Below are 11739 nucleotides of genomic sequence, written 5' to 3'. Positions count from 1 at the left end.
TGCTCCAAGCAGTGGGTCGGAGCCTGCCCAGGGCGAGGGGCACCACGACCCCCACCTCCCCCAGCCCCACCGCCAGCCCTGCTCCCCACCGAGGCCGGTGACACGCGCACACTGTCCCCTCCTGCTGGCTGCAGGGCTGCCCCCAGATTATTGTAGGACCTTCCCAAACTGGGGGGGCTGCTGGGCCCCTCATGCCCATGGGCTGGTGGCGCAGGGCGGGTTAGGAGCAGCCTGAGCTCGAGGGGACCCTGTCCCGTGGGCTCACAGACATCCCATCCCTGCCCCGCGGCCCCCCGCACCCCTACCCCACACACAGCTGGTTCCCCACCCTGCGGCCCCCTGCAGCCCACCAGGAAGCCTCGGGGTGCAAAGGCCGGTGCTGAGGGCCCCAGGGGCTCCAGGCACACACAGGGAGGGGGATGTCGGGGTGCCAGAGCCCCGAGTGGGTCCCAGCAAGCCGGGGGGGCACAGCAGCACCCGTGCTGCCTCCCGTGGCACGCGCTAAGCCGCAGCCCCCGGGAAATATTAATAAGCCCTTATGTAATGCCGTAGGTGTGTGCAGCACCCACTACCGCAGCACCGGCACCGGGGGGCCAGGTGGGGCCCCCCACTCTGGGCACCATCCCTGAGCCCCCACCTTGGCCCAACTGCCCCCAACAGCTCAGCCAGGTCCCTGCCTGCTAGGCCATGTCACCTCCCACCCTTTACCACCTAGCACCCATGGGTGCTGCCTGGGGATGCATCCGCTTAGCCTCCAAAAGGGGGTCTGTGCTCCCTCCCACAGGGGTCCTTTGCTTTGATGCAGGGTGTAGGGGGCACCCATGGGACTTCTGCCCGAATACCGGGGTCAACAGTGTGGGCTATAAGCCCCCGCACACAGCAAAGGAGTTCCCATACCCCACTGGGAACATTTTTGGGTCCTCAAACTTTTGGGGGGCTCAGAACCCGGCTGGGGGCAGCGAGCTGAACCAAGGGGGGGACCCCATGGTACGGAGCAGCCCAAGGCAGGGGGCCAGGGGGCAGTGGGTGCGGGAGAGGCTGTGGGCTGGGATGTGCGCGAGACAAAGCCGCACTGCCAGCAGGGAGCCTCAGCATCTTGTTACCGCTTAATATCATGATTGATGAGCGCGAAAATAGACTTTTGCAGCAATCTGGAATAATCAGCAGGTTCTGGGCGTTAATTCGAGGGAGTTCAGCCCCCCTGGGAGCACAGCCGGTGGGGGGCAGCGGGGGAGTCCAGCCCGCTTCAGAGCGGTTTTTTCACCACCCCCCACCCCCCCCGGAATAAAATAATGAAGCAATTAGTGCCAGACCCACACACTTCAGGCTTGGCCATGCCATTGTGGCTGCAGTTCGGTGTGGCTGCCAGGACCGCATGCGCAGCCTCCCCCAACCGGGGCACCACCAGGCCCTGCCAAGGCGGCTCTGCTGAGGGGGGGCTCTGCCGAGGGGGGCTTTGCCGAGGGGGGCTCGTGGCCGTGGCAGCCACCGTCCCCCCCACCCCACAGCAGCATGGCTGGTGACTCATCCCGGAGCAGCTGGCCGTGAGCGGAATGGCAACGGCCGCCCCGCCATCTCCTTCCCTCGCCCCATTAATTTTCCCCTAAGATGCTGCATGGGAGAAAAATAAACACCCTGAGAGTGCCGGGGGGTGGGGGTGGGGGGGTGTAGGGGTGTGCGGGAAATGTGATTTGGAATGTCCCCGGCCAGGCAGGCAAAGGGAAACTGAGCCATGTGCCTGGCCAGGATCAATGCCATGAGAAGAAGCAGCTTTAATTAAAGCCGGTAAATCCTGCCAGCAGCTTCAGTCCCTTCATGTCCCAGCACCCCAAGGCCTCCGGCACCCCCAACGCCCATGGGGGACCCACGGAGGTTATTTCTGCTGGAGACACGGGGCCAGGCACCCACTCTGGGGTGCTGGAGCAGAGCCAGCCCAAAATATTCCCTGCCCCCCCCCCAGCCACAAGTTGGACGCAGACACTGGGGGAAAAAGTGGTTTAGTGAAGGTGGGTAGGGCTGGGGGACAGGGTGGGAACAGATAGGGACACAAGTGGTGGCATCCAGCAGCTGAGGGAGGCCCAGGGGTCCCAGCAGGGCAGTTTGAGAGGTGTGAGGGGAGGGGGCAACATGGGCACTGGGCTCAGTGCGAGTGGACCCTGCTGAGCACGTTCTCGCGGCACACCTCGCGGTAGGCGTTGCGGAGCAGGACGTAGGGGAAGCAAGTCTCCAACATGTCCACCGTCAAGAAGGACGACTCTGCCACGATCTGAGAGATGCACACACCATCAGTGACCGCCCCTGCCTCAGTTTCCCCCTGTTGCCCGAGAGGGGAGTCAGTCCCCAGCCCCTCCCTGGCAGAGCTGGGTGCTCCCTCCCCAGTGGCTCCCGTGCCCCAGCTCCAGACTGAAATATTTGCATTTAAATTGCTTTGCAGCGAGAACAAGCATTCCCTGAATATCAATCCTGGGTGGTGGGTGCATGGCCCCCACCCTGTCATCCCAGCCTCTCCCTGGGGTGTCAGAGCTGGACCCAGCCCCCACAGGCCCAACTGGAGCTGGGTAAGGGCTGAACCCCCAGAGCTGGCTGCAGTGTGAGGGCTGGAGCAGCCTGGACAGCAGAGCTGAAGCCCAGCAGAGACACAGAACTGGGATGTGCACACTCAGAAGCACCCCACAGCCAACCCAGGGGTACACGAGGGCCCACCTAAGCAGCACCCAAGGGTCCACCCAGGGGCACCCCAGGGCCCTGCCATCACTCACCAGCTGCATGAGCAGGGAGATGGAGTCACGGTTCCTGGCACGCACCTTGTCCATCTCCTGGCCCAAATGCAGGAGGCTGACAGAGGCCAGCTGGGGACAGATCCTGATCAGCACAGGGGACAGTGTCCACCCTGAGAGGGTGCCACCCCCAGCCCGGCACAGCCCTGGCCCCTGGTCACTCTCACCAGCAGGAACTCCTTGAGGTGAGTCTCAATGTTCTTGTTGTGGACAGTGAAGAGGGCGGCTGACACGTGGATGATGGCCTTGGCCAGGCAGTGGATGTTGTTGTTGTAGCCTGGGGACACAGGAAGGGTGGGGACAGCACAAGGTCTCCCCTGTGCCCACCTCCCTTGGCTGCAGTTATGGGGCACCAGCCTTGCCAGGCCTGGGGTCCTGCTGTCCCACCAACCCTCAGCTGTGGGGACCGATGGCCTCGGGGGGTGCCAGCCCACACAAGGTGTGACACCAATGGGCTCAGGGTCACGGGGACATAGTCACGACTGGGGACATGGGGACAAAGCTGCTGGGGTTGTGGCCAAGCCTCACCATCCGTGTCGGTGTTGTAGATGGATGCCGGGTCAGAAGCAAGCAGGGGCAGGGACACAGCCAGGAAGACCAGGAGCAGGCAGGCCACTTTGTAGTCCTCCTCCGGGGACGAGCCATCTGCCAGGGAGGGAAGTGGCACTAGACAGAGGTCCAAGAGGGGGCCCTGGGGGACCCAGGGAGGTGACACGGGGTGGGGGAAGGTGAGCAGGGCTGGGGGTCTGTGGCAGGGTGCTGGCTCTCAGGGACAGCTTTCTGTGACCCCAGCAGACCCCCACAGTACCTGTCTTGCTGGAAGCCAGGACGTTCACCAGCGCGGGGTCGACCTCGCAGGGGATCCCCGTGGCCGAGGCCAGCTCAAAGATGCTCAGGGTGACCTGGGGGGACAGGGACACACAGGCTCAGGGCTGGGGACACAGGGTGCAGCCAGGCACAGGGAACTGTGCAATGCCACAGAGTGCTATGTGATGCCACACAGTGTCCCATAGCACCAAGCGGTGCCACACCACATGGCAGGACAGCTGTCTCAAGCACTGGGGGTGCCACCCCATCCCCGCCCCCCTCAGGGCCCACCTGGATGTCAGTCTCAGGGGTAACAACATCCGTCAGACACTCAATGGGGCCCATCAGGAAGGGGCAGTGGTGGGAGAAGACCTGCAGAGAGAAGGTGGGTGCTCATGGGGCTCCTGCTGACCCCTCCAGGCTGTGGGGCTAGTGGGTGGGGGTCCCAAAGGATGGAGGACCCATAAGGTGGGGGGCACCCACCTCCCGCAGGCCCTGCTGGGCCATGGCACGGAAGCTCAGGATCTCCCCGATGATGGTCATGCGCTTCAGAACATTTTCGGCTGCTGTGGGAGGAGAAGGGTCAGCGGGGACATGTGTGTGTGTGTGCACACGTATGTGCGCATGTACACCCACGTATGCCAGACCCAGGCTTCCCCCCGCGTCCCCGGTGTCCCCCTGTGACTCACAGGTCAGTCGAGGCAGCAGAGCCGCCATCTGCTCAGGCTTGCAGGAGCTGGAGCGCAGCTGCACCAGTGTGTCCATGTTCTCATTGACCAGCTTCTGCAGGGGACATGGGGCTTGTGGCGCTGGTGACACGGCAAGCCCACAGCCAGCTGGGGAAGGAGAGGGGCACCCTGGCCCCTCTGCCCCCACCCCCACACTGGATGGCAAGCCCGAGGGACAGGCAGGGTGCTGGGATGGTCCCCAGGGTGGCCCTGCCTGCCCTGTCACACTGTGCTCCGGAACCCGGTCCCAGAAGCCTGACCCTGGTCCCGGTCTTGATCCCCCAGCCCTGGTCCCAGTGCCCAGCTCTACCTTCAGCTCGGTGACCTGGGAGCCCACGTGCCACATGAGGTTGTCGCTCAGGAACTTCATGCCGTACGGCCCAATGAGCTCAGCCAGCGCCCGCATCTCTTGTGGGGAGATACACAAAGAGGGGGATATCGGCGGGGTCAGGGGGTGATGATCCTCCCCCACAGCATCCCTGCATCCCTCACCTGAGACATCGGAGAATTCGGCAGCGCTGAAGGGGGGCTCGCCCTCCCGCGGCACTGTGGTGAAAGCCTGCAGGGCGGGGGCCAGGACGATTGCCCCTGTGCTGGCCTGCCGCAGCAGGGCCTCCAGGTACCTGCAGACACCGACCTGCTGCCACCACCTGGCACCACCACCCACGGCACTGCCACCCATGGCACCGCAGGGCCACCTCCCACAAGAGAGGGAGGGTGCTGGGTCCCAGTGTGGCACCTACCAGTTGGTGTAGATGGTGGTGAGCGTCTGCTCACCGGCTGCATCACGGGGCTGTGTCTGCTGCAGGAGGACACTGCGGATGATGCGCCCCGTGTCCAAGCCCACAAACTGCCCCAGTGACTGGATGAAGGTCATGTAGGCGCTCAGCCCCGCCAGCACCTCCGAGGGCCGCGCCACCTCCTGCGTGGCCTGGCTGTAGCCTGCCATGGCCACGATGGCCCTGCAGGGACAGGAAGGGGCCGTCTGGAGAGCCGCTGCCAAGGGTCCCGCACCCAGCAGCACCCACAGCCCACCCTAGCTGTGTCCCACATCCCTGGCGTGATCCCTACTTGGTGAAGCGTGTCTCCAGGTGGCTGCTGAGGTACTCGGCTGGTGTCACCACGTGCTCAAAGACGGTGAAGTTGGGCACATGGTTGAGGCTCAGGGACAGCTCGGCCAGTATCAGGTGCAGCTTGTCCATGCTGGTGTGGGTGTGATGGGCACCGTCAGCCACACCAGAGCCCCATGGGGACAACCCCATGATCGCACTGTGCCCCCACATCACACCATTGCCCACACCCAACATCTGGTGACCACTGCTCCCCACCAGCCCCCTGCCCACCACTGCTAGCCCCAGGTGGCTCTCACTTGGTGGTCAGGGTCCGGTCCTTCCTCTGGCTTTCAGCCCCTGGCTTGTCCCGCTCAGGCTCCCCCTTCTTGGCTGACTGCTTCAGAGTCTTCTTGTTGCGGGCTTTGCTGACGGTAGAGGCACAGTGCTTGGGCAGCAGCTGCCAAACACAAGCAGTGGGTTACCACCGGCCACGGCACTGACGACAGCCCAAATGGGGCCTCCAGGACCAGAAGAGACCATCCCCAAGGTTGAATTGACCCTGGCAGGTCTTCCCCACCGTGGCCTCTGCTGTCTCAAGGCTTTGGAGAGCATGGAGGCCAAGGAGGTCACGGAGGTCCAAGAGAACAAAGAGGCCACAGAGGCCCCAAAGGCCACAGAGAGCTCAGAGGCCCTGGAGACACGACCCTCACCTGCTCACTGAGCTTGTGCTGCTCAGCACAGACATCCATGATGCAGGTGCTGGCCTGCCAGGCCATCTCCTCCAGGAACTTGTTGCACAGCCCCAGTGCTATGGCCTTCAGGTGGGGATACTGAGGGGGGAAAGCCACGGCACTGTCACAGCACGTGGCATGCAGGCCATGACCACGTGTCTGTGGAATGCCACCAGCTGTCCCAAGGCCATGGCACTGTCATTGTCCCCCACCCACATGTGCCTGCCCCAGCCCCTCCACAGGTGGCAGGGCAGCAGCCAACCACAGTGCCCCTGTGTCACCCAAGCCCCCCCCAGGCAGCAGGACCCACCTCCTCTGGGCACATGGGGTGGACACAGTGGGAGAAGTGGCTGCAGAGCAGAGGGAAGGCAATGCTGTAGCGCAGCATCGAGGACTCCTCCATCGTCGCCACAAACATCTTCTCCACAGGGCGAGGGTAGAAACTGCAGGAGTGAGGGCATAGGGGCAGAAGAATGGGGCAGAGTGGGCAGGAGAGGGGATTTGTCTTTCAGGATCCTGTGCCATGTGTGCATTGTCCCTGTCCCCATATCCATGTGTACATCACTTAATCTCGCCCAGCCTCTCCCATGGGTTACACATCCCCCATGGCCATCTCTGCCCCTTCCCACACCCACCACCCAGCACACACAGGCACCTTTCCACGTGTGGTGGGCTGCAGGACATGGCTTGAAGACCCCCCAGCCAGGGTCTTCCCCTGTGACTGTGGGGAAACTGAGGCAGAGCAGTTGGCTGTGCTCACCACAGGTCGGAGAGGTCAGAGGACTCAGCCAGTAGCTCCTCCAGGGAGTCAAGCAGTTTGGTGTGGAAAACAATGAGGTTCATGATGCGACCCACGTCAGGGTTGGAGCCCAGCGGCAGCGAGGCCTTCGCCACGCTGGTGTAGGCCTAGGGGGAGAGTGGGCTCAGGGGTACGGCAGGGCAGGGAAGAGGACAAGGACAAGAACAGGGATGGGGACAGTAAGAGGGAAGGGGACTGGCATAGGGATGGGAACAAGGATGGAGACTGGGATGGGGACAGAGGCAAGAACAGGGACAGGGTCAGCACCTGCAGGCGGAACCAGTCCAGGCGGAGCGGTGTGAAATCAAACTGCTCCTTGTCATCAACTGCAGCGAAATAGGAACATGGGGAGACATGGTTGTGGGGAATATCAGCCTGGGGCTGATAATCTGGAACTACTCGTCCTGGGGGTGCCAGTCTGGGGGTGCCAGTTGTCAGGGAGCTAGTCTGGGGTGGCAGTGCTCACCCCACAGGACCCCCAGGAGCTGCCATCTCCGTTGCCCCACAGGGCCATGCCTGGGTGCCCAGTATGGTCCAGGATGGCTGCAAGGCTTCCCAGGCAGGGGGGACATCAGTCCCCAGGCAGTGCCACAGACATGCCAGGGGGGACGTAGTCTGTACCTTCCTTGACAGAGAGAGCCGAGAGAGAGCTGACGAAGGACGACAGAATGATGGACTCCTCCTCGGGGCACACGGAAAGGTTCTGTGGGGCCAGGGATGGGGTCAGGATAAGGGACAGCCAGGATAGGGCACAGGGGACAGGGACAGTCTAAACAGGGGACACAGATCAGCCCCTGCCAGTGCCCTGCGGTACCTGGATGACTTCGCTGAGCACCAAGGCGTCGAAGCGGGCTAGGTACTGGACGTGGTAGCGCTGCAGGACCCCAACCCGCCGCCGCACCAGGCTCCGCAGCTGCTCCATGAGAAAAAGCAGCTCTGCGACGTGGCTGCCACCCATAGCCACCAGTCAGAGTCAGGGCTGGCTGCACCCCCAAATCCCCCCCGTGCCGGCTCTGTCCATGGCACCCCAGAGTTGCCCCAGAGCAATCCCCACCATGAGGCCAGCCTGCCAATTGCTGGAGGTGCCCCCCATGGGCATGGATCCCCTTGTGCGGTGCTAGTGCCCACACACTACACCAACCTGTCAGCGAAGTCCTCAGGTGTCTTGGTCTTGGTGACATGCTCAGCGTGCCGCACCAGCCAGCTCACCTCGTCCCGGCAGAAGGAGAGTGCCATGAAGACAAAGAGGGCCTGGGCAGAGCGGAGGTTAGAGGGCAGCAGGCACAGGGTGCTGCCACCAGGCACTACCGCAGGATTGGCACCAATGGCTCTGGGCACTGTCACTGCACGGCACCAGGCTGGCACCAGCTGTACCCCCACCCACACCCACTGCACACCCCCAGGAGCATGCAGAGCCCAGCATCCAGCCTCCTGCACCCCCAGCACCCAAGCCCTGGCACCCCGGCCCCCACGCTCACCTTGGGTCCCAGCAGCCCAGGCTGGTCCTCCAGCAGTGCCTCCAGCTCCCGCACGGCCCCGCGCAGGTACACCCGCCGGCCCCGGTGCAGGGAGCCACTGCAGGAGGCGTCAGGATGGGGGTCAGGGCCATGGCCACCCAACTGACCCCCCAGCCACCCCTCTCACCCAGCGGGGACATCACAGGCACCATGTGGCAAAGGTAGGGGCTATGCCTCAGAGCTAGTATGGACCCAATGAGGTACTCCAGCCCTGCCCCCCAAGGTGCTGACACCCTCAGGAGCTCCTGGGACACCCCGCACTCTCTGGGATTCATGGGACCTCCAGGATCCTGCAATCCTTTGGGGCATCCTGGGATCTCCCAACTCCCCAGAACCCCGGGGACCCTCCCCAGCACCCCCAGACCCACTGTCCCCCCATTGAGTCTCCAACCTGTGAACCACAGCGTGTTCCTTGCACTCCTTGAGATCAGCCACCCGCTTCCCATACCTGCAAGAGAGTCACAGCCAGGAAGCACCAAGCACTGCACCTAGGAGAGCCCCAGGCATCCCACAGAGACCCTGGCACAGCCCCCAGCCCCCAACACAACTCCCTGGCACCCTACAAACTCTCCTGGCACCCAGCAGAGCTGCTGGCAGAGCCCCTCTAGCCCCTGGCACCCATTGTAACACCCCCCTGGCACCCTGCACGGCCCCAGTGCTGGCACGGTCATTACCCTTTGAGGCTGCTGAGCAACTCCTCGGTGACCTTGTGGATCTGGAGGGCTTCATCCCGGAGGAGGGTGATGTAAAGTGAGCCCTGCAGCGCCAGCCGCCACAGCTCCAGGCACTGTGGGGACGAGCTCAGCGCCCCTGGGCACACCAGGAACCCCACTGCGGGCACAGGTATCAGGTGGGCAGGGGCTGCCTGCACTGCTGGCCCCACAGTGGGCAGGGTGACAGCCCGAAACCAGGAGCCAGGCTGCCCACACGGGGCTGGGGACCTGCGTACGCTGCAGGGACTCACTGAGGATCCAGCGCTCCATCACCTCCAGGGACAGGTACTCACAGGCCATCTGGGGACACAGGCATGACCATGTCACCATCCTCAGGCCTCCCGCAGCCTCCCCCAGGACCTGCCCTTGGTTCCCCTCACATGGTGGCACTCACGGTGTCAGAGCTGGCAGGGCTAAGCATGGTGCCGGTGGTGCCGAGCAGACTGAGGAGCTGGTCGCTGCGCCACTGCTCAGCACCCTGGTTCCTCCGGGCAAAGAGGAAATGGAGGGACAGGAGGGCACTGGTGACAGCCTGAGGGACAGGGGGACATCACAGGGGGGTTGTGGGATGGACTGGGGAAGAAGTGGCCCTGCTGGCTGGGGGGAGCCCCATCCCACCTTAGTGTGTGGCCCAAATTCCTCCATCAGCTTCTTGAGGGGGTGGTCGTACTCCAGCACCATCTGTCCCAGGCGGGTGAAGCTGGGGTCACTGTGAGGATGGCGGCCCAGGGGTCAGGAACAGTCCCCAGGGACAGTCTCGGTGGGAACGGTCGGTGAGGACAGCCCTGGTGAGGACATCCAACCCACCTTGAGCCATGGCTCATCTCGTGGGCACAGTGGTACAGGCCGATGAGCAGCCGGCGGTCCTCGGTGCGGGCCAGCAGCAGGACAAGGGACACATAGGTGACAACCAGGTCCAGGTAGCTCTTGGTGAAATCATAGTTGACATGCTGGGGAGGGAACAGCCATGAGCACAGGGGCACAGCTGTGGCACAGCCAAAGTACCCCCCCAGGACCCCCAGTGCCCCACTCACGATATCGAAGAAGCACTGGTTGGCATCGATTGTGTTCAGTAGCTCATAGACGTGGTCCTGACAAGGAGGGGACAAGGGGCTGTGTCACTGCTGTGCCCCCCAGGCCTCAAATTCTGGTGCTGCCACTCAAAACCCCCCTCTGCCCCCCACCACACACCCCATCTCACCCTGAACTCCAGGACATCCAGGAAGGAGTGGTAAAAAGGTCCCAACGCCCGGGTAATGTCCCCCTTGTCCTTGTGCACTGGCCCTAGGTGTTGCTGCAAAGGGACAGGGGGGACACCCAGGGTGAAGTGACACAGGGGGGACACCTGGAGTGGGGCATCATGGGGCAGGGACGGCAGGAGTACCCTGAAAGGGGGACAGAGGGGAAGCCAGGTGGTGGTGACACAAGGTGGGGTGACACAGACCGGGCTGACACATGGGGGACAGGGTGGACACTGGATGGTGGGACGACACAGGGTGGGGATGGTAAGGACAGTAGGGATGGAGTGACATGGGGTGCGGGGCAGCAGGGGTACCCACGTAGGTCTGGGGGGCAGGGGAAAGGGACAGGGGGTTAGGGACAGAGGGGACATCCTGGTCCCTCACTGTGCTGCTCCGCACGTCCAGGTGGGGAAACTTCTTGTTGATGAACTTGATGGAGGACTCCATGGCCTTGTCACTGAAGAAAGGCGGCCGTGTCTTGGGGTCGGAGCAGGTCTGTGGGGACCACCCCCGTGTCAGACCACCCAAAAAAACCCTCTTGGGCTCAGACACCCCCCACACATAAGACCCATCAACCCCACCACGCCCCCAGGGCTGCCAGGGGACACCCCGGCACTGTGTGCCCCAACCCGCCCCTCCAGGGCACCCAGGCACCCAGGCCCCACCCTGCAACCACCTTCTTGATGTTGTAGATGCGGACGAGGACACCCTGTCCCCGGTCATTGAGGATCGTCAGCTTCTCAGCGAACTTGTTCTGGTAGATGGAGGGCAGCGACATGGCAGCAACGTGCTGGGGGGCCACTCGATGTCCCCCACCGCCCCCGATCGGCCTCACAGGCCCAACACCCAACTTCCCCTTCCTGGGCTTCCTGGGCCGGGCCCCAGGCTGGGGCCACCTCCACGTGACACCGACACCACCCCATGACACCACCAGTGCCTGACGCCACGGCTGTGTGACACCACCGCCATGTAGGTGCAGCCACGGCCGTGCCACGCTGGCCGCAGGCCGGAGTCACCGTCCGCAGCCATATGACGCTGGCTGTGGCAGGTGACACCACTGACAGTCGGTCAGCGCTGGCGACAGCCATACAGCACCAGTCCCAGCCCCCCGCCGCGCTGGGCCAACCAGGACCGTATAGCACCAGCCGCCAACTACATGACACCGGCCACACCATGTACACAGCCCTCGAACAGCACCCAGGGCTCGACACCACCGGCCGTGACGGTGTAACAACAGCCAAGCCCACACACCACCGCGCAAGGCTCTAGTGCAGCGCGGGGCCCACCTGAGACCAGCCGGGCTGATACAACACCCCTCAGAGCCCGTATAGCACGGCCCGGGCTCACGTAATGCTGCCTATGGCCCATATAACA

The 11739-nt window shown here is 63.5% G+C and overlaps 1 protein-coding gene across 4 annotated transcripts; it reads right to left on the bottom strand.

Moving 5' to 3' along the window:
* Positions 1–1981: 1981 nt before the first annotated feature.
* NCKAP1L (NCK associated protein 1 like) lies at positions 1982–11229 on the bottom strand. 4 transcript variants are annotated; one of them, XM_040581155.1, is made up of 31 exons: positions 11042–11229; positions 10750–10860; positions 10326–10418; positions 10159–10215; positions 9932–10074; positions 9743–9833; positions 9519–9656; positions 9376–9424; positions 9086–9242; positions 8803–8859; positions 8373–8469; positions 8036–8145; positions 7709–7841; positions 7516–7597; positions 7162–7220; positions 6856–7001; positions 6406–6538; positions 6075–6194; positions 5682–5821; positions 5384–5515; positions 5056–5274; positions 4805–4935; positions 4623–4720; positions 4274–4367; positions 4068–4150; positions 3876–3956; positions 3586–3679; positions 3306–3422; positions 2945–3054; positions 2760–2849; positions 1982–2266 (listed from the first exon to the last, which is right to left on the bottom strand). In XM_040581155.1, exons 1-31 carry the CDS (start codon positions 11141–11143, stop codon positions 2141–2143), a joined length of 3393 nt encoding a protein of 1130 aa, XP_040437089.1. In that variant the 5' UTR covers positions 11144–11229; the 3' UTR covers positions 1982–2140. The 4 variants fall into 4 exon arrangements, with proteins under 4 accessions (XP_040437089.1, XP_040437090.1, XP_040437091.1 ...); XM_040581156.1 differs by having other exon boundaries at positions 10765–10860; XM_040581157.1 differs by having other exon boundaries at positions 10750–10822; positions 11042–11183.
* Positions 11230–11739: the final 510 nt, after the last annotated feature.

This window comes from Falco naumanni (genome assembly GCF_017639655.2).
Source record: "Falco naumanni isolate bFalNau1 chromosome 20 unlocalized genomic scaffold, bFalNau1.pat SUPER_20_unloc_1, whole genome shotgun sequence".
NCBI lineage: Eukaryota > Metazoa > Chordata > Aves > Falconiformes > Falconidae > Falco > Falco naumanni.
Note: the sequence above shows the minus strand (reverse complement) of the source record. Positions and strands in the feature narration are given on the sequence as shown.